The 22,800-nt window shown below is 41.5% G+C and overlaps 2 protein-coding genes across 2 annotated transcripts in view; one reads left to right on the top strand and one right to left on the bottom strand.

Moving 5' to 3' along the window:
- Positions 1 to 17,467, bottom strand: part of CDC20B (cell division cycle 20B) — a 75,743-nt gene extending 58,276 nt beyond the window's left edge. The window contains exons 1-3 of the mRNA XM_073559948.1: positions 17,405 to 17,467; positions 17,270 to 17,326; positions 12,577 to 12,591 (exon numbers count right to left, since the gene is read on the bottom strand). Of these exons, the coding sequence (XP_073416049.1) occupies positions 12,577 to 12,591; positions 17,270 to 17,326; positions 17,405 to 17,467 (135 nt within the window). The remainder of the gene's footprint in view (positions 1 to 12,576; positions 12,592 to 17,269; positions 17,327 to 17,404) is intronic.
- On the top strand, positions 1,729 to 9,303 carry GPX8 (glutathione peroxidase 8 (putative)). The gene is made up of 3 exons (XM_073559947.1): positions 1,729 to 2,010; positions 2,300 to 2,561; positions 8,274 to 9,303. Exons 1-3 carry the CDS (start codon positions 1,804 to 1,806, stop codon positions 8,435 to 8,437), a joined length of 633 nt encoding a protein of 210 aa, XP_073416048.1. The 5' UTR covers positions 1,729 to 1,803; the 3' UTR covers positions 8,438 to 9,303.
- Positions 17,468 to 22,800: the final 5,333 nt, after the last annotated feature.

The following is a 22,800-nucleotide window of genomic DNA, read 5'->3' as shown; positions in this document are numbered from 1 at the left end:
TGTCACCAGAAAAGGCTGAGAGTGCGCACCGATTTCACTGTCAAGATTCCCAAGGTTGCATGCAGACTTTAGCCCCAACCCCTGACAACCTCTTTAAAGCAAATCTGTGCCAATGCAACCCATCTGAAGGTGTTTTAATGAAATGGGGCTAAGAGCCGGACATCTAGCTATGGAACATTAACGTCACGCAACCACTCTCAAAGGCTATCATGGTGTAGAGCAAGATGGCAGTGAAGGGTGGAATGGAGGTCTCTTCTCTTCAGCCCTGTTATCTTGGATGAAATGATAGTTGGAGATTTGTCTGAACACCGCATGGGCAATACCACGAATAGGCCTTCATGAGGGAATGTCACTCCAATCCGCCTCCTGGGATTTTGGTGTGGGGTGGTTATATTTCCATGAATTTTCATTCTTGCTGTTGCATTTTCAACGTTTAAGAGTGTATTATGCTTTTAAGACATTTATAAGAGTTTGTCCACTATCTTAACATATATGGCATTTTCTTAGCATAGGTCATCAATGTCTGATTGGTGGGGGTGCAACACCCTGCACCCCCACGATCAGCTGTACTCGGTGTCTGCAGCGGCTGGAGCTGCACAATTACGGAGCATCACAGCTCCATCAACTGTATAGTGGCTGCTGCTGAGTACTGCACACCTGCCCCCTATCCAAATGAATGTGCAGTGCCACTGTACAGCAGACGGAACTGTGCTGTGTAGCTCCATAATTGTGCAGTTCCAGACGCCAACAAGAACAGCTGATTGGTGGGGGTGCCAGATGTTGCCACCCCCCCTGATCAAACATTGACCTAAGGATAGACCATCACTGTTAGGCCGGGGTCACACTTGCGAGTGCAATGCGAGAAACTCGCGCGAGTCTCGATTCAATACCCTGCACTGCCGCCGGCACTCGGGACCGGAGTGTGCAGCTGCATGTATTTCTATGCTCCGGTCCTGAGTGCCGGCAGCAGTGCCAGGTATTGAATCGAGAGACTCTCGCGAGTTTCTCACATTGCACTCGCAAGTGTGACCCCGGTGGACAACCTCTTTAAAAATGTCTTAAACGCATAATAGCAGTGGATAACCTCTTTAAGTCTCTCTATAACTACATCCATAAGAGGAGTCAGAAAATGTACAAAATTATTATCTAAGTAATGAATCGTTTGGTCCAAAATTTTGGAGTGAATGTGACATAAGAAAGGGAATGTTTACCAATATCCATCATATTCATTATTCTGCTTGCACCATTTGGTTCATTTCATGTGTTTAGAATCAATTTTACCAATGTGTAATTGACATATTCTTACAGCAGTATGGACTGCAAACCTCCAGATGGAAGAAGTATTAAAGTGTGTGATCCCCAGTTATCCGGAAATTGTTGCTTATTGCTATAATACCATTTTAAGCGATATTTTTAGATGATTTTTTAATCAAATACTTGCAAAATGTGTTTTCTATTTTTGCATTGTTCCCATGTGGACTTGTTATTATGTTGTGATAGATTATGTGATTTTGACAAATGCCTCATCTGTTCTATCCATTACTCTCAGATAATAACATAGCGCTCTATGACCAACTTCTCTTAAAGGCAACAGTATCTTTATCTTTCATGCACTACTACAAAACCTAAGGTGCTTTACCAGTGATTACTGACACATGCCCCCTAGTGGATTTCTCCCCACAGTTTCAGACCCTCCTCTGTATCTTCCAGTGGGCTGAGAGATCATCTGGTTTCCAGTTACAGACGGCGCTCCTCCTTACATTCCAGGGACTTGCTGAAAACTTCCCTGCAAAAATCTCCAAAATGGAGACTCTGCCTCCTCCTTACCCCTTAAAATGTTCTTCCCCAAAAGCTAAAGTGTTCCTCGTCTTCTTCTCTATGGTGCTATGCTCGGCGGCCCTATTTATTTTACAGTTAAAATTCTTCAAACCCAGAGGGAAAGATTTCTATTCCTACGACGTGATCGATTCCAAGGGGAAGACGGTGTCGCTGAGCAAATACAGAGGCAAAGTGAGTACCAGGTCACAGACCCCATATTATATAGTATTAGTTATGTATCCACTCTTCTTATGCAATGTTACATTTACTTTTTTGCAACTATGTTATTTCTTTATTTGTCATTTTATTGTTCCCGGTTACTGTTAACCCTTAGCTGGATCTGTATATGTGGCCTGTCAGTCAGAGGGTTGTTGGTTCTGTAAAATGTATGGAATAGTCACCTCCTGCTATGGGGATATGGGCATGAGGTCTGTATACAGATCCGGTCATTACAGTGAATTTTTGCTCTTTTCTCCTGCAGGCGTCCCTGGTTGTAAACGTGGCGAGCGGCTGTCAGCACACAGATGCAAACTACAGAGGGCTACAGGAATTACAGAGGGAGTTTGGGCCGTTTCATTTTAATGTCCTCGCGTTCCCCTGCAATCAATTTGGGGATTCTGAGCCAAATTCGAACAAAGCGATAGACGCCTTCGCTAGGGGAAACTACGGGGTGACGTTCCCAATATTCAACAAAATAAAGATTCTGGGCTCAGAAGCAGAACCTGCGTTCAGGTTCCTTGTCGGTAAGTTTGGGTCGGTGGTTTTGGGATTTTCTTTATTGATTATAGGACTTTGTTATTCTTTTGGTAATTGGGGAGAATACAGACTTGTAAAAATGGAAATGATGACACACGGCAGTGCTTACGAACATGAACCCTGTAACAAATCGTGTTTCCATTAGGGATGGTATACCCTATAGGGTATTAATAATTTTTATTTCTACAGCGCCAGCATATTCCACAGCACTTTACATTTTAGGATCAATGTGTTTAGCAGAGAACACCTGTATAATATGACATGTAGTGATATGAAGTCCATAGAAACCTCTCTTCCATATAGAATGTGAGGCACAAGGATGCACAATATAGGATCACAGTATTCAAAAACTTAAGTGGGGTATTCCTATCTACAAGATCCTATCCCAATATGGAGTAGGTGTAATAATATATTAGCAAATACCTCCAATTAAAAATGTAGTATAGTTCTTCTGATTAACTATTTTGCTTACCCCATGTAGGGCATTACAGTAGCTTAGGTATCCATGGTTACAACCTCTCATATAGTAACAGTTACTGTACTTAGCTGTTAGTGCCATAACCATGGATACCTAAGCTACTGCAATGCCCTGCACATTTGGTAATTGATATAGGTTATCAGGAGAACTATACTACATTTCTATTTGGAGGAATTTGCTAATATAATTATTATTAAACCTACTACATATTGGTATAAGATCTTGGAGATGGGAATATCCTTTTGTATACCAAGCCTGGAATCCAGTGCTGGGGTTGTTCCATATTTTACTGTACTACTATAAGAAACCAGGATTACAACATGTCTATGCCATTTATTTTTACAAAAACTAAAACAAAAAAAAAATGAGGCATCTACGTGATAGCTTGTGTTCTCTTTCATGGATCTGTCAAAAAAGATAGATGGTTCCGTATAGTTGGCAAAAGTAAGCCATTTGGCATATGCCTACCAATGACAAACCTCAATATTTACTTTTTTTTCTATGCTAAAAAAGTATGCCTAATGTTGGGCACAGAAGCGCCACACTTTGGCAACGGTGCCCCTTCTAAAAGCAATAAGATGATTATCTTACTTTTAAAAATTATTTTAGAGAAAAAAATATTCCAAAACTATACAAAAGATTAGAAGTAAGGGGCCTTTGCATTGGGTGCATGGAAAGTGGAGACTTTTTGTAATGCGACATTAATTTTTTAATCTACAATTACAAACCTAAGAATTGCAGGTAACTACTGTCGACTACACTAATACTTGGAAAGCCGCATGGCAAAGAATCTGCACTTAGCTTCACCCTAAGGGTATGTGCACACGTTGCGGATACGTGTGCGGATTTTTCCACGCGGAATCTGCAGAATCTTCTGGTCAAAATGCCTGCGTTAACTTTTACTGCAGATTTCTAGCGGATTTCGCCTGCATTTTTGCACCTGCGGATTCCTATAATGGAATAGGTGTAAAAATGCTGCAGAATTCGCACAAAGAATAGACATGATGCAGAAAATAAACCGCTGCGTTTCCGCGCTGAATTTTCCGCAGCGTGTGCACAGCAGTTTTTGTTTTCCATAGGATAACATGGTACTGTACATCACTTGGAAAACTGCTGTGGATCCGCAGGGCCAAATCCGCTGTGGATCCGCAGACAAATCCGCAACGTGTGCACATACCCTAAGAAAAAAATAAAGGCTATTCTGTCAGCACTGCAGAATGTCCCTCTGTGATGCATCTTCATAGGATATGATGGGATGTTAGAAAAATGTGGCATTGTACTGTACTGTACGTCTTCTTCGGGTCTAGTAAAGGATAATTACTAGTGATGAGTGAGCATGCACGCCGTTGCTCGATACTCGATAAAGCATCGGGGTACTCGGGTAGACTCGTTACTCGATTGAGTATTGCGGGTGCTCGAGCGCCATGCTTGAGTCCCCTCCCTCATGTTTCACAGCTGTTAGACAGCCAAAAGACATGCGGAGCCTGCCATACACAGTAATGCTGTAGTCATGTTGGCTTCTGGCATTACTGTGATTTTCCAGCCACATCGTATCATTGAGTCTTATAATGATGCGTTAAATCCGCAGTTAAATTAAAAAAAAAGCACATGCGTTGTAAGTTTTTAGCCTGGGTTTAATAATTTTAAAAATGACATGGAGTTCATCCTATTTTTGATAACTAGCCAAGGTAAAGCAGACAGCTGGGGGATGAAATTATCAGGCTGGGAAGGTCCCTGGTTATTGGGCCCTTCGTATCATAAAAATACAAGCCCGTAGCCACCCCATAAATGGTGCATCACATTAGATGTGCCAATTTTGGTGCTTTGCCTTGCTCTTCCACATTGCCCTGGTGCGGTGGCAGATGGGGTAATTGTAGTTGGGGTTGCTGACAGCTGTGATTTGTCAAAAAGCACAGCTGACATCAACATCTGGGGTTAATAATGGAAAGGTTTCTATCAGACTCCCCAATTACTAACCCTATAAAAAAAACACTTTATTTGAATAAAGACTCCCCTACACTATCCCTCGTTCACCATTTTATTTAAAAAAAAAAATACCATGCACGTTCGAAGTAATCCAACGAATCCTAAGTAGTCCAGAAAAGGATAGACAGAAAAAGACAGAAATAAAGACAATAGACACTCCCTCATTCACCAATTTATTACACAAAATGATGCCAAGCTGGTCCGCCATACTCCACATTGCCCGATTCTGTCTCCGGCATCTGTGAATAGCAGTAAAGTTCCTCGCTCAGAGAAACCCAGTGACAATGATGAGCGTTGAAGTCACTACCCAGCCCCTGTGAATATCTGGAACTTAACTGCTATTCGCAGACACCGGAGACAGAATCGGGGAACGTGGACTACATATAAATATTTTGGGTAATAAATTGGTGAACAAGGGAGTGTCTATTTTCTTTATTTCTGTCTTTTTATTCCTTCGGGTATCCTTTTCTGGACTACTTCGGATTTCTTGGATTACTTCAAACCTTCTTTTTATTTTTTTTTTAATAAATTGGTGAACGAGCGATAGTGTAGGGGAGTCTTTATTCAAATAAAGAGTTTTTCCTATGTATGTGTGTTTAACTGATTACTGGGTTAGTAATTGAGTGCCATTACTAACCCCAGGACTTTATGCCAATTGTGATTTGTGACAAATCATAGCTGTCATCAAACCACATTACCACATAATTGCCAACGTCCAGGGCAATAGGGAAGAGCAGGGCAAAGTGCTAGAATTGGTGCATCTAATGAGATGCTCCACTTCTGGGGTGGCTATGGGCTGGGATGGACCAAATAACCATGGACCTTCCCAGCCTGATAATATAAGCTCGCAGCTGTCTACTTTACCTTGGCTAGTTATCAAAAATAGGGGGGGACCCCACGTCATTTTTTAATTTATTTGGGTAATCCATATACAGTATACGACACAACCATGGCACTTTTTATATATCTCATGGCTTTCTCTCTAGCTACCTATGTACCCCATATTTAACTAACTAACTAACCCATATCTATCTATAGCTTCGCACATCTAATACTATACCAAATAACATACCAAAAATGCAAGGAAAAACGCAAGTGAGCTGAGGTGCGGGATTCATGTGGAAAATCAGCTGTGTGAAAGCCTGGACAAACACTGATCATAGGAGCATACCCTAAAAGTGTAGTAATACTTTGACAACATTGTCCCCAAAGTTGAGACCTGGGAGTCAGAGATGCATTCAGTCTTCCCCATACTGGTCCCATTCCATTTGAGCACTGTTTCCATCCACTTCAGCTATTTTCTTGTCCCCCCAGCCCTCCTGTTTGGGTCTTCTGGAAAAATGCTTGAGTTTCCCATTGACTTCATTTTACTTGGCACTCGAGTTGAGCCAGTCTAAGCATCTGACCTGCTTGATTCGAGTACCAAGTACTCGAGCATTTTAATGCCCGATCATCACTAATTATTAGACTTTTGGATAAATCTTTGTGACCTGTCACTTTTTTCTGCTTGTTCTTTAGTTCAGGTTGACCACCAATGTGTGACAACTGAGGCTGCATATAAGGAATCAGAATAACTCCTATTAATGATTGTGCTGGACTTTGCATTGTGGGGGGACGAATCCATAACCAAATGGAATTACCTTACCACACTACCCTCATGTATGTGGCCAGCAGAACCTAATTCTCAGCTTCTCCTCATAGTCAACAATGTCAGCCAATCACACTTGCAATTTGCTTTTTAAAAGGCTTTCAGTTAACTTGCAGGTCACTGGGGGTCCCACTGCTGAGAACCCCCAGATCCAGAATATGGGGCTGTAGATAGATGAGCCCAATATTCATTGCCCAAATGTCTGACAGTCTCAGACGTAGAATGGAGCGATGGTATACATGAACAGAGATGGGTAAGAACTTGCTTTTTGGGACCATCCTACTGTTGAAAGTTAAGATGTGCATTGCCTAAAATACTCATTAGGCTGGGTGCACATGATCCGGAAGTAGCAACGCTTTGGACCCAGGTGAATACGTATGTGTTCACTGAACCATGTGGATTCACCGCATCCAATACATTCTATTGGTGAAAATTCTTTTGTGGAGACTAGCACCTCCGCAAGAGAAATTGACATGCTGCGGTCTGGAGAGACGTGCCGCATGACTGTCTTGCGGGCGTCTGTGGACGCATAGTAAACATGATATTTCTTGACATCCTATCCACTGTGCTGTAACACGTGGCCGCTGCAGGTTGGATATTACACAAGTACGCAACATCAAACTCGCAACGTTTACTGATCGCGTGCACATACCCTATGGTGTCCCATCATCCCCTTTGCAGACAACAGTGACTCACCTGTTTCACCAATTTCCAGCTGTTGCATGCTCTACTGAGTTTCCCTTTAAATCTATGGGAGTAAGACCAGTAAGACCATTCGGATGTTCATTTTTCATGTATGAGTTCTGTCCCAAGAGCCCACACAAAAAATAAAAATGCAGACACGTATGTTTTTTATTGGAGTTAAGGATTAATCTCTTCAATGCAAGTGTATGGGTTGATGAAATCCTTGGACAACACACTAATGGCATCCTAGTTGCACCCTAGTGCTGCACAATTTTCATTGACAGTTTGCTAGGAGAAGCTTCAGAAACCTCCACCAGTTCTGATTTTTTTGCTTTCAAACGAGAAAAACTTATGAAACACTGATGGGAAAAAAAATGACTCGCGGACCAAACACTGACAAGAATTGGTCTGTATTTTTCATGTACAAGGAATAAAAATATCTGAATGAGGCCTTAAAGTAGGACCCCAAAAAATGGTGTTCTTCAATTTTCAGAATTGTTCTCCCCTCCCCAGGATCGTCACATGGCAATAGGATGACCAGACTCCATTGTGGGTATTTTATCCTTCACTAACTATTGTTAGAAGATGTTCAATAAATCTGATAAAAGCATAATAGTTATCCCAAACAGACCACCGAAGTTGTGTAGTTACGCAATGATGCTTTGAGCAGGGGGTTGGACCAGAAGACCCAGGAGGTCCCTTCCAACTCCACCATTCTGTGAACCTATGATGTATCGCTGCATACATTGGAACAATAGGTGTGGAGTTCGCAAAGGCAGAAATATCTATCATAAATAATTAGGTTTATTATTTTGGTCAGTAGCATACCATAGAATCACTACTAATTTGAAACGAAAAATAACACATTTCTATAAATAATAGATGATGTTTATTTCAATTTAGATTCAACTAAGAAGGAGCCCAGATGGAACTTTTGGAAATATTTGGTCAACCCTGAAGGTCAAGTTCTGAAAACCTGGAGACCTGAGGATCCAGTGGAAAATATAAGAGATGATGTGGCTTCTATGATAAGAGAAATCATTAAGAGGAAAAAGGAAGATCTTTGAAGCTACCTCAGACCGGACTAATTAGCAAGAATCCTTAATGGGGCTTAATTTTAGATATTTGAGTTTTTGTTTTTCATTGTTTTTTAATTTCTTTGGATTTCATATTTTGCATCCCTTAGAAAAATGACAATTTATATTTTTAAAAATACATCCCATGCTATTTTTTTTAGGAAATGGGATATGCCACTTTTGGGGTATGGGATTTGATACTGCACTATGATGACCTTTAACACCACTTGTATGGACTTTGCCTGTGCAGAAATTTTAAATATTGGTTGCGAGAAAATTATGATGAGATTATGTGGACATGAAGTTTTTTTGTACATTTTTATGTGAAAGAATATCTGGGGGGCTTAAAGGGGACTTTTTCTGGAATTTTTTTTATTTAAAATGAGAACCTCTTCAAATTGCCTCTGCTCCACTGATTCTGTAACAGGTTTTCCTTTTTTCTATGCCCCTCCATTAAAAAGTTATGCCCTCCAGTAATAAACATTAAAATTTTCCTGTCAGCTGGGCATGTGCTATAAAACTTCCCTGTGGGTGCAACTGTGTTTTCATTGGCCAGCATCAGAGGAGAAAAAAGCTGACGCCCACAGAGAAGAACAGTGGCATACACTCAGTTAGTGGAAGGGAAAATGTGCATCTTTATTACTGGAGAGCATAACTTTGGAATGGAGGGGCACAGTAGAAAAAGAAAAAATGTTCCAGAATCAGTGCAGCAACGGCAATTGGAGGAGGTACCAGGGTTGCCTACCCTCCAAACATTTGAACAGTCCGTAAAAATAGGGCACTTTTTTTACCTATCCGTAAAAAAAAATTAAGGCATCTGTGATTTTTTTTTAAACTGAATAAACTTGTACAGATTATTTTGACTGTAATTATCATCATTTTACAATGAATGCAGCTGATGTATTCATATCAGAATTATGGGCTGCAGACAAGAATAATTTATACTTGTAATGATTTATTATGGTTTTCCAATTTGTCCCTAAAAATATCGTCTGTCCATGATTTTTTGATAAGCTGTCCAGAAAAAATAAAAAGTCAAGATGGGAAACCTGGGAGGTACTTGGGTTAAATTTAAAAAAAAATCCAGGGAAAATTCCACTTCAAAAGGGTTATTCATGATCAATAATAAAAAGGCACCGGTGGTGAAATGCCATAAAATAAACAACGTATTATATATGTTAAATTCCCCGCCGTTCCAGCACCTGCTCTCCAATTATTCCTGCCAGTCTTTGCCAATAATGATGTTGCGTTGACAAATGGTCTGCTGCAGCCAACCCCTTGCCTTAGCAGGGTGATTGGCTGCAGTGGTCACTTGTCCATCCATTAGTTTCAAAAAACATGCAGCAACCCCAGATATATGTGCAGGGAGCTCCCCACTACCCGATCTTTCTACAAGGCCTCATGTACAGATATGATGTCTATGCACACAGTCCGCATACAGCATTAATGCAAGTAAACGTTTTTACCATCTGTCCCTCTTAAAAAAAAAAAAAGGCAGCATTCACTATTTTGATCCACTTTTAAAATTGGATCCGCCTCATTAAGGTCAATAAGTGGTACAAAAAAGGATGCCAAACGGGCATGAGTGTGGCGCTAATTTAAATGGATCCATTGGGAAGACTGCGTAGGAAACTGTATTACCTGTTCTTTTAATGGTGACGTATAAAACAGTGGTCATACAGAACACCATAGAAGAAGATTCATTCATTTTTTTTTTGGATCGAAAATCATCCATTTTCTTCTGGATGAACAACAGGTAATTTTTCATCTGCCCGGCTGGGTTTAGAGGAGGGTATGAAAAATCATCAACTTAAGGACCTGATTCATTATGAAAGGTCATTCACCTAAGGCCAGGTTCATGTAAGCATAAAACAAAATATCAGTACGGTGCTCTGTATGCCTTTTTTTGACATCCATTGACCTCTGTGTGACAAAGTCACTGGTAAGGTACTGGAGGGGAGATATGTGTCCTTATGCTTAATGGCGTCCGTGATGTGAAACCCAGAGTATTTTCCTCCAGCACACAAAGTGTTGTGAGGATTCAGCTAAGTTGCATAAATGGGTTGGCTTTTTTTGGACATCCATAGAGTGGACGGGAGGATGTCCACCCTATCGCCAACCTGCAGAGTCGGCACCTCCGTGTGCTGGCAGGACATGTGTGGTGTCACAGACATGTGATCAGTCACATGGCGGAGGAGTCACGTGGTCTGGGGCATAAATAGCTGGGCTCCAGAGGCAGTCTTTGTTCAGCAGGACTTGAAGGGAGGAACTCCAGTGGTTTGTGTCCTGAGGAGTAAAAATTGGACCAGTGTTGCTGCAGAGCGGGCAGCTACCGGCAAACATATAGACTCTGTTACAGCATTTTGTTTTCTTTGTTGTTTTCCTGTTTTTGGGTTAAAGGCTGTGTTTACTTTCCCCTTCTTGTTGGTTTATGCCGAAGCCAACCGAAGATTTAAAGAGACAGTGTTCCTGTTTTCTACCTCCATGTACCGCCAAGTGAGTTGAACTAAAAACATCTGTTTAATGCATCACCAATTTAAAAAAAATAATCAAAGGCCAAATACAGGTTCCTATATAATCACTGGAATGGATCCATTAAAAATGAATGCTATATGGCAGGGGTCTATATGGCATTGTTTTTCTTTATGCCCGTTGAGTTTTATAGGGTATACGCTTTCATTGGCATCATTGGCAGTGGTTTGTTTGCTGTTCATGTATGGTACATTTGGTGTATATGTAAGGTGGCGCAGTAGCCGTGGGCGAAGTACTCGTCTCTTATGCCCCGACACGTTACATGAAGGTGGGGGTCCTGGCTAGGTGTGTGGACTTGTGGTGTGAAGGCACTACGCCTGTGCAGTCTGCATATAACTGATGTTGCTGGTTGGCCAGGACCAGATGTTTAACAATACAATGAGGGACCATCAGGTTAAAATAAACTTTTTACTGAACCTAACTTGGTGAGGGTCATATACAGTAGATAGCGGGTACACAACTTTATGAATGTTTCTTTTATAATGCGTAACTAGTGATGGGTGAACCCATGGATGTCGATTCTGGCAGGTAAGGCCGAACATTTTAAAAAGCTTGGTTCGGGTACCAGAACGGTACCCAAACTCGAACCCAAACCCAGATCCCATTCAAATGATTGGGGGACCCGAACATCCGGTGTTTCCCACGCTGTCATCTGTGTGACAGTACAAGAAATACTGTCTCTGATTGGTGGGAAGTTCGTTACTGCCAATTAGAGCGCTGTGATTCCCACGGTGTCACACATATGACAGAGTGTGAGCCAGTAGCTGTGACCGGCGGTAAAAAGGTTACCACCAGTCACAGGCATCAGCTGATAAGAGTGCTACTCTCAGCAGCAAGAACAGGAGTATGATGAGAGTATTCATCAGCCAGCGCCTGTGCAATAAGTAAAAATTTAAAAATGGCATGGGGTCACCTCTATTTTTGCTAACCAGAGCAGGCAAAACTGACAGCTGTGGGCTGCAGCCCTCAGCTGTCAGCATTATCTTGGCTGGTTATCAAATTGGAGGGGTCTCCATGTCGTTTTTTAAAAGTATTTTTAACCTTCACATACTCCTTTATTCTACACATCCGTTGACAATGACATGTGCTGATGTGGTAGTGTACGTAGTAGCTGATATTCACACCACAGCTAACTAACAATACACTGCCTAATCACCACACATACAATTTACACCCTTTATTCTGCGTTTCCCAGGTTGTCTGCGGACTGAACTTCCACAGGCACAACACACGTGAAGCGCAAACTAAAGGCGTTATTTCTAAGACTATTCTTAAAATCTAAAATCCAATAGTAACATTTTTTATAGGATTCATAATAGGATTTATAGTTTATAATTACCAATAATAACAAAGATAATAATCCATAAGGAAAATCCTATGTGGTCTGATCCTGCAATCATACTCGCCTCTATCTGTGCCCTGGAATAGATGGAAGGAGCATGACTACAGGAACAGACAATGCATGTTTCATCAAGAAGATCCATAGGTCTACCTTGGACCTGAAGACACAAAGCAAGGATATCATGAAACAAAACTGTATGCAAGGTTGGACATACCCTATTAGAAAAAGGATCCACCACTTAAAGGGTTTTTCTAGCTTTGGAAAACCTCTGCTCCCCGGCTGGAGTTTTGTTTGAACAAAACAGACACTGGGACACTCAGCCCCGGACCTGGGGAAGGTGAGTAAAGATTTTTTTAATTTATTTTTTTTTTTTTCTAAACAAACCGCAGCCGCTGGGCAGGAGTTTTCCAAAACCAGAAAACCCCTTTAAAACAAAATACTGGAACCTCTTTGTGTTACCTGTTGAGAGAGAACCAGAGTCATTAGTCCTGATGTTTAAAACATTAACGTAGTATACTCTAATCAAAAATTAGCATCTTGTGTGCACAAAGAATTAAATAATTTTTTATTATACCATATGGGAGAACATGTCTCCTTGTGATTTTATATTTTATTTTTGGCCAAATTGTGACACTTTTTGGCTGTAAATGCCTGCACAAAGATTATCAATGTTTTACCCCATTTATTATACCATTTTAGTACCTGTGAGAAAACTTAAAAATGATGAGAAAACGAGGCATGTTTAATGTTTTGCTTTTAAAAAGTGCGACATATTTAAGAATGCATTTCTACATAAAAACTGCAAAAAAGTAGCAGATTCTAGATGGGTCATAGCTGTCTTAAATAAACGTATGAAAAAACATACCCATGTTTACCTTCATAAAAGGTTGAAATTTGAGAAAACTTTAACATTAAAGGGGTTGTTTCCTACTCGGACAACCCCTACTGAATCCCCATGTCCCCCCCAGTACAATAATAACACATAGGCTGGAGTCACACACAATGATTAAAAAAAATCGGTCCGATTTTTACGGTGCAAAATCGCACAAAGGTTTCTTGTTCAGGGATCCGTCTGTCATCCGAATTTCTGTCGATGAACAGATTTTATTCGCATCTAAGCATCCAATTGACATCCAGTGTCAAAGCCTGATGCTCTTTCCTGTTGACCTGGAGAAGTCTTGCGATTTTATCGCAAGTCACACTTGTGGTCCGTTTGTATTCCGATTTTTAATCGCACCCATAGACTTGCATTGGCGAGTCCAATCCGAAAATCGGTGACAATCACAGCATGCTGTGATTGTCTCGGTCCGAGGAAACGTTCCGAAAAAAAATCGGATGATGGGAGCTGCCCCATGGAATAACATTGGGATGAATGCAATGCGATTTTTTATCGCATTGCATTTGTCCGATTTTTTCGCTAGTGTGACTCCAGCCTTATACTCACCTCCTGGGCCGGTGCCATTCCAGCAGTGTCAGCACTCGCTCACCCGGGGCTTGCGTGACATTATTATATGATGCAATCCCTGTTGCCAATCAGTGATGGCTTCATGCTCCGCTCCCACAGACATAATTGACATCTGTAGGAAGTGAGAGCTGCGGCTGCTCGCTTGCTTCCTCTAGATGTCTTCTTTGTCAAAGGAGAGTGAAGCCACCACTGATTGGCAGCAGGGTTTGCATTACATTGTGTTACGCGATCCCTGGGAGAGACAGTGATGACACTGCTGGAGCGGCGCCGGCACCGGAGGTGAATGTAGATGTTATTATTTTACTAGAACAAACATGCGGATTCAGAAGGGGTTGTCCAAATAGTGGTATGCTTCAAAAGCTGCAGGTAATTTGTGCCAAATTTATCATAAAGTTGATACATTTAATGAATACATAGGGGCAGAGCTGAACTGAGAGCACTAAAGACTTGGTGCAAATTAGACCAGATTTGATGATTGTCGGCCATAATGTTCTCTAGGTGAACTGGCATGCAGAAAGGGGGCAGATGCAAGTTAACCGGTGCATATAGCATCAGACCAGCTAACATTACACTGCCTCCCCTCCACACTCAATGTATACACCCAACGCACTGAGCAATGGAAGCAACTTATTTTCCCTGTTGCTGGTGGCAGGGCATTAGCGACTGCAGAATACTATGACAAGCAGCCAGCTAAAAAATACACTGCCAACCCGAAACAGGTGTATTGATCGGACCCACTGATATTGATTTCATCAGTGACATTTTAATACTTGTCTCCAGGGATGAGAAAAGAGTATTCATGTAGTTACAAAATATTCCACAAGATGGCGAACTTGGCCTTTTCAAGGAGATTCTCAGACACACCAGTGTGGAGGGCATCTAGCAGCTGCGTTATCAGATCACAACAGCCAGCTAGCAATGCACTGCCTCACTGGCCCATCTCATCCACCGAACTGCACAAATCACCGGAGGAGGCTGGATATATTCCCATTCAAACAGACGCATCGAGGGAGGACATATCATATGTGCTGATGGCTGGCATGCTGGTGATTGATTCTAGAGCGCCATGATGAATGAGCAAATTAACTGATGATCTGCAAACCTAAAATGTAATATTGTACCCAGATACTACGGATGCCATGTTACATTAGCCCCAACCACAGCGCAAAGTGTACAGACTAAGCAATGCAGGCAATAAAAGGAACACTGTCACTTTAAAAAAAAAGGTCTGACATGTCATAGTAATATGAACAGCATCCGGTCTGGGTGAAAAATTGTATCAAAAATTTATTCTGCCAGTACAAAATACAACGTTTCGGCCATATTGTGGCCTTTAAGGCCACAATATGGCTGAAACGTTGTATTTTGTACTGGCAGAATAAATTTTTGATACAATTTTTCACCCAGACCGGATGCTGTCCCTCTTCCTTATTTGGACTATTGTTTATTTGGGTCCATGAACCTTTGAACTGGCATCCACCCCTCCGTTGTGCTGTCAGCTGCTCTTTCCTGTATGTCATAGTAATATGTCAATAGTCCTTATAGATGAGGTTCCGGCTAAGCCCCTTAACTGTCTTTTCTGAGAATGTCAAGTCAGTTGCATGATGGCTATATCCCCCATTTTTACAGCCAATATATAGATTTCATTTACATCCAAAAGTACAATAACCCATTACCCATCCTGCACTGATCCCGCGCTGCTGCCATGTTGCATACTTCAGAGCAGCATTCACAATTCTGTCCTTTGCTATCGGAGCAATTGTCAAGAAACAGCTAAGACTGGGTTCACTTCTCTGTTGGAGGCTCCTCCATTGTAGATTTAAGCATATTTACTTGTTAAAAGACATTATTTTATTGCAGTATGTTGATGGATATCGCGACATAAAAAAAAAAAAGAAAAAACGGACCATATTACAGTCACTGGGGTCTGTGAAAGGCGGTTATTGGCCATCATATGACTGAAAATAAAAACTGCAAACGCAGATGTGAACAGAGCCTTAGGCAAGCTAGTATTTCCAGCAGTGTGTCCGATTGATGTACGGCTGCGATTAACTGCAAATGTTTGTTTTTTCTTTTCCACTGTGTCACTCTAGGGTCTGTTTTCCCCTGTAACTGGGGCAGCTACGGTTGCCCGAGTTACAGTGGAAAAAAAAGGAACATCAGGCTATGTGCACACGTAGGCAGAAAATTCCTGACTGAAAACTGGACTCTTTCCCAGAAAACGCGCGTTTTCTGCACGGTTTTTATGCGTTTTTTCCGGAGTGTTCCCAGTCTCATAGAAAATAGCTAGAAATGCGGATTTTTATGCAAAATTAATGAGCATGCTGCGTTTTTTACCGCGATGTGTTTTTTTCCCAGAAAAAAAACACATCAATATGCACAAAAAGTGCGGAATCCATTAAAATGAATGGGATGCTTCTTTTAAGTGTTTTTTAAGTGTTTTATTTGGTAAAAACACTTAAAAAACATGAATAAACACTTACGTGTGCACATACCCTCAAGGGAAAAAAACCACATGCACTTCGTAACATATATGTATATATGCATAAAATAAAGTAAAAAAAAAAAGAAAAGCACTCCCAGAAAAAAAAATATATATATATTAATTCTTATAAAAAAAAACATTCTAATACATACATATAACAGAAAAAATAACAACCTGGAGTAAAAGATTCAAACATTACTTGGTGTGAAATGGGAACAGTAAATATATATATCGAGTGCCCATATACCCATCACACATCCTTCATCTCATAGTCCCATGCCCATATACCCATCACACATCCTTCATCTCATAGTCCCATGCCCATATACCCATCACACATCCTCCATCCCATAGTCCCGTGCCCATATACCCATCATACATATCCTCCATCCTATACTCGAGTGCCCATATACCCATCACACATCCTCCATCTCATAGTCCAATTCCCATATACCCATCATACATATCCTCCATCCTATAGTCGAGTGCCCTTATACCCAACATACCTATCCTCCATCCCATAGTCCCATGCCCATATACCCAACATACCTATCCTCCATTCCATAGTGCCATGCCCATATACCCAACATACCTATCCTCCATTCCATAGTGCCATGCCCATATACCCAACATACCTATCCTCCATCCCATAGTCGAGTGCCCAAATAGCCATCACACATCCTCCATCCCATAGACAACCATTATGACATCATAATGAGCGGCGGGGCTTGCAACCTATGATGACATCAGCGTTGCCATGACAACCATTATGACATCATAGTGAGGGGCGGGGCTTGATACACACACTTTTTCCCCAATATATAGATAGGGAACATACATACACACACTTGAGCTTTATATATATATATATATATATATATATATATATATATAAAGAAAAACACTAAACAAAAAACAGTTTTATTAAATTAACATCCCAAAAAAAAGATAGAGTAGCTATGAATTAGCGAGCGATTCCCATGCAGCCTGTGCACTCACCTGATGTCTTTTCTTGCCCCTTCTGAAGCTTTTCCCGAGAGTCTTCATGATACTTTCCTAAGAAACCACAAACATCATGGATGTATCTTATCCCAAACCTGCAGATCCCCCCGATCACAGAGCTCCAGCCCTTACCCACATCACATGCTCGTCTGTCCTTATTCTGGGGGATGACAGCCTCTCCAGCTTCCACTCCATCCTTCCCCTGTCCTCGGTGCCTCTGCAGCCCGTGCTGCTCCCCTGGGGACCATTCTGCTATATAAAGGTGGAACCCGGGCGGCGGATGGAGCGGGAATCACCTGTGCTGCTCTCTGATTGGTGGAGCCGGGAGAGGAAACGGTCTATCGGTGACGTCACGGGAGGGGAATCCCTCTAGCCTGAACGTTCTAGGGAGGTGTGAAGCGCAGCTTCATTCATCTGATTGGTGGAGTTGTGTGACGTCACAGCACGGGATTCCCTCCAGTCACCGCTGCCCCCCGGCGCCGCTCAGTGTCACTGCCGCGGCTAGTAGAGCGCCAGTCTGCGGCTGATAACCGAGCGGCACCCGCCAACAGGAGCGGGCAGCAGGTGCCATAGTTACCCAAACATGCCGGGGGCAACCGTGTCCGTGAGATTAGCCACATGATAACGGTTATTATAGGATGGAGGCCACTGCTGACTCCATGTAGTGCGGCACTGTGCCCGGTGCTGTATCTGTGTACTATATCCATTACTATTATTATTATTATGATTATTATTACTATTTGTAGATATTATTATTTATATTATATGATATAATTTATATCTGATTCTCACAGTAACGTTATTATATGTCTCGCAAACACATGGAAGTCAGGAAATAAGTTTTACATTATTATTTTTTAGCATCATTATTAATATTACGATCATTATTATTAACCCCTTTCTGTCCTGGCAGATTTTCATTTTAGGGAGAGCGATTTAAACGTCGTATTTTCGGTCTTCCTTTTACGTTGCACATTGCAAAAAAAATGACTTTAACTCCTTCAGGATTAGATCAATTATTGTTTGAGCGTTCGTTTTTTGTTTGTTTTTTTGCTTTAGGTTTTCTTCCCCTCCTTTTATGACTCTTTTTCTTTTTCTGTCAATGGATCCTTTTTAGGGCTTGTCTTTTCTGCAGGGCAAGCTGGATATTTCACAGCGCTTTTACACTGCATCTTGGCACTTTTTCGTTGGTCCCGTCGGGACTTCCGTCCAAAGACCCCCGCCGCAAACCGGGATTCGGGCGTATGCTGTGACGGGGTTATAGACTATAATGGTGCCGACAAAGCGAACGTGCGTTCTGCCATGTGTCAATGTCGAGTGTACAGTATATGCCTACTGGAGGCGGACACCCTGACACAGTCTACTACATCTGAGTGTCAACCCGAAAATGATGCACTTCAGAGCGCATGTTCACACTACATTAACTGAACTTGTCTGCTCCCCAAAAAAGAATCTCCAAAAGCAGGTGTGAATTTATTTTACTCATTTATATAGTGCCATTAATTCCACAGCGCTTTACAGACATCATCACTACTGTCCCCGATGGGGCTCACAATCTAAATTCCCTATCTGTATGTCTTTGGAGTGTGGGAAGAAACCGGAGAACCCAGAGGAAACCCACGCAAACACGGGGAGAACATACAAACTCCTTGCAGATGTTGTTCTTGGTGGCATTTGAACCCAGGGTCCCAGCGCTGCAAGGCTGGAGTGCTAACCACTGAGCCACCGTGCCACCCATGTAGTCTTATTGTAAATTTTGCAATCTCCTATGAAGCCTTGCAGCATCCCCGCCTGCCCTGACCACCCATTGGCACCGTGAGATCGGTCTGCTGGGAATGATTAGGGATGGGGTAAGAGGGGGCTCACCTCCTGTGTCTAACCAGACATTCTGTGGTCACAAAGGTCTACAGTATCAACTCTAATGATTGGCGCTATCTCCAATGGCTGCAGTTACAGGAGGGTGCCGGCTGTAACATTTCTCAGCCCATTCCATAAAACCATACAATGTAAATTCCAGTATATCACATGAAAGTCGATAGGACGATCCAGAGCTAATATTTTCCAACACATGGTTTATATGAAGTGGGAGCGGAACATACAACATTGATAAGCTGAAATGTAAATGGGGCTACAAAACATGTATACAGCCGCAGCATGACATAAATGCCACAAGCTGCAATTTCTGTCTTTTTTATGGGGACTGATTTTCAGTGCACACTCGAAACCACAAAATATCTGCACTAAGGCTAGGTTCACGTTTGCATATGGAGGAGCTGCGGAGGGCTGCGTAGTTCCTCCGTGAAGCTCCACCCACTGCCGAGCCTCCTTACTATTTAGTGGAAGAAGGGACCCCAACGCACGTTTCGCTATTTAGCTTCCTCGGGGAAAATAGTAAGTCTGGGTCTTGGCTTATCTTTTCTGGACATATTTACTTTTCCACTTGTCTGACTCTGGCTCTATTACAACTGGTAGCCTTATTTTTTATTATTGGCATATGATTAAGTCCTTTGTTTTCAGATGTCTATATGGCAGATCTGTTTTTAGGATCGCTTTATTTTTATTTGTAGACCTATGGATATATTAGGACAAACTGTCTTTATGCACTATTGCACTTTAATCTCCTATTGGAGATAAAAACCATTTTTCTTATATACATATACTCGTATATCTGCTAAAATTTGCAACTCTGCATTATCATATATTCCATTATATATGTGCATATACTATATGTAGCCAATTCTTGTGCAATTGTCTCTATATTTGCTAACTAGATACCCCCTCTTACTTATATGTGGATTCTACAGTTGTGGCCAAAAGTATTGACACCCCTGCAATTTTGTCAGATAATACTCAGTTTCTTCCTGAAAATGATTGCAAACACAAATTCTTTGTTATTATTATCGTCATTTAATTTGTCTTAAATGAAAAAACACAAAAAGAATTGTCCTAAAGCCAAATTGGATATAATTCCACACCAAACATAAAAAAGAGGGTGGACAAAAGTATTGGCACTGTTCGAAAAATCATGTGATGCTTCTCTAATTTGTGTAATTAACAGCACCTGTAACTTACCTGTGGCACCTAACAGGTGTTGGCAATAACTAAATCACACTTGCAGCCAGTTGACATGGATTAAAGTTGACTCAACCTCTGTCCTGTGTCCTTGTGTGTACCACATTGAGCATTGAGAAAAGAAAGAAGACCAAAGAACTGTCTGAGGACTTGAGAAACCAAATTGTGAGGAAGCATGAGCAATCTCAAGGCTACAAGTCCATCTCCAAAGACCTGAATGTTCCTGTGTCTACCGTGCGCAGTGTCATCAAGAAGTTTAAAGCCCATGGCACTGTGGCTAACCTCTCTAGATGTGGACGGAAAAGAAAAATTGACAAGAGATTTCAACGCAAGATTGTGCGGATGTTGGATAAAGAACCTTGACTAACATCCAAACAAGTTCAAGCTGCCCTGCAGTCCGAGGGTACAACAGTGTCAACCCATACTATCCGTCGGCGTCTGAATGAAAAGGGACTGTATGGTAGGAGATCCAGGAAGACCCCACTTCTTACCCCGAGACATAAAAAAGCCAGGCTGGAGTTTGCCAAAACTTACCTGAAAAAGCCTAAAACGTTTTGGAAGAATGTTCTCTGGTCAGATGAGACAAAAGTAGAGCTTTTTGGGCAAAGGCATCAACATAGAGTTTACAGGAGAAAAAAAAAGAGGCATTCAAAGAAAAAACACGTTCCCTTCAGTCAAACATGGCGGAGGTTCCCTGATGTTTTGGGGTTGCTTTGCTGCCTCTGGCACTGGGCTGCTTGACCATGTGCATGGCATTATGAAGTCTGAAGGCTACCAACAAATTTTGCAGCATAATGTAGGGCCCAGTGTGAGAAACCTGGGTCTCCCTCAGAGGTCATGGGTCTTCCAGCAGGACAATTACCCAAAACACACTTCAAAAAGCACTAGAAAATGGTTTGAGAGAAAGCACTGGAGACTTCTAAGGTGGCCAGCAATGAGTCCAGACCTGAATCCCATAGAACACCTGTGGAGAGATCTAAAAATGGCAGTTTGGAGAAGGCACCCTTCAAATATCAGGGACCTGGAGAAGTTTGCCAAAGAAGAATGGTCTAAAATTCCAGCAGAGCATTGTAAGAAACTCATTGATAGTTACCGGAAGCGGTTGGTCGCAGTTATTTTGGCTAAAGGTTGTGCAACCAAGTATTAGGCTGAGGGTGCCAATACTTTTGTCTGGCCCATTTTTGGAGTTTTGTGTGAAATGATCAATGTTTTGCTTTTTGCTTCATTCTCTTTTGTGTTTTTTCATTTAAGACAAATTAAATGAAGATAATAATACCAAAGAATTTGTGTTTGCTATCATTTTCAGGAAGAAACTGAGTATTATCTGACAAAATTGCAGGGGTGTCAATACTTTTGGCCACAACTGTAAGTGTCGCTGACTCCCTTATACATTGTAATATTTGATTGATTCATTATTTGTATTTTATTATTCATTTTGGAAGAAAATAATACAATTATACAATTATATATATTTTACTCTGTTGCTCCTTATTCCATTTTTCTTTTGGGTATTATGTCTCGTTGTGATGGATGAGCTTTGATATATTAGCCTTTTTTGGTTTGCATGTGTATGAAGCAGGAGCTGAGCCCACTCCATACAAGACAGCTGTATTAGGCCATGTGCACACGATGCAGATATCCAGCGGATCCGCAGCGGATTTTACCGCGCAGAAACGCTGCATATCCGCATTGTGATGTACAGTACCATGTTAGTCAATAAAAAAAAAAAAAAAAAGCTGTGCAGATGCTGCAGATTTTTCTGCGCGGTTTTCTTGTGGTTCAAACTATGCAGCATGTCACTTTTTTTGTGCGGTTTTCCACCTGCTCCATTCTCCAAATCTGCAGGGGAAAACCGCACAAAAACCGCAAGAAAACCGCAAAAAAAAAGGAAGAAATCCGCAGGAAAAATGCAGGTCATTTGACCTGCGGATTTCTTCAATTCTGTGTGGAAAAATCCGCAGAGCTAAAAAGTACGTCTGCACTTAGCCTTACACAGCCGGAATCTGCCTATAACAGCAGCGACCAGAGTTAGCGCCAGTCACGACTGTTAACCCATTTATGTTCCGCTGTCAATCGCTGACAGAGCTGCAGTACATAGTACAAGCCATCATACGATTGCAGGTTGAAAGGCAACACGTCATGTAAAAAAAAACCCTTTTAAACTGCAGCAACAGTTCAGAATGATATTAACCTGCAGATTAACCCTATATCTGCAGGCTAATAACTTTTTTAACATGACAGATCCCCTAGGAGAGCTAAAAAAATGAGAGTGAAAAAAACAAAAAAAGTCATATTTAGTATTGCCACGTCTCGTGTATCTAAACATCAAATTACTTAACGCATGTAAGTGTTGTTAAAAAAAAAAAAAAATTGAAACACCAGGATTGCTGCTTTTTTTGTAACGTCCAAAAAATGCAATCCAAACATAGTATGTACCAAAATGTATTAAGTGCCAA

Source organism: Dendrobates tinctorius, unplaced genomic scaffold (assembly GCF_039654945.1).
Source record: "Dendrobates tinctorius isolate UK_male_01 unplaced genomic scaffold, ASM3965494v1 ptg000285l, whole genome shotgun sequence".
Taxonomy (NCBI): domain Eukaryota; kingdom Metazoa; phylum Chordata; class Amphibia; order Anura; family Dendrobatidae; genus Dendrobates; species Dendrobates tinctorius.
The sequence above is the reverse complement of the archived record's forward strand: the minus strand, read 5'-3'. Positions and strand labels throughout refer to the sequence as shown.

Coding starts and splice junctions, on each gene's coding strand:
- GPX8 (XM_073559947.1), top strand. CDS start 1,804: ATGGAGACTCTGCCTCCTCCTTACCCCTTAAAATGTTCTTCCCCAAAA. Junction 2,011..2,299: donor TGAGCAAATACAGAGGCAAA/GTGAGTACCAGG, acceptor TTTCTCCTGCAG/GCGTCCCTGGTTGTAAACGT. Junction 2,562..8,273: donor TGCGTTCAGGTTCCTTGTCG/GTAAGTTTGGGT, acceptor ATTTCAATTTAG/ATTCAACTAAGAAGGAGCCC.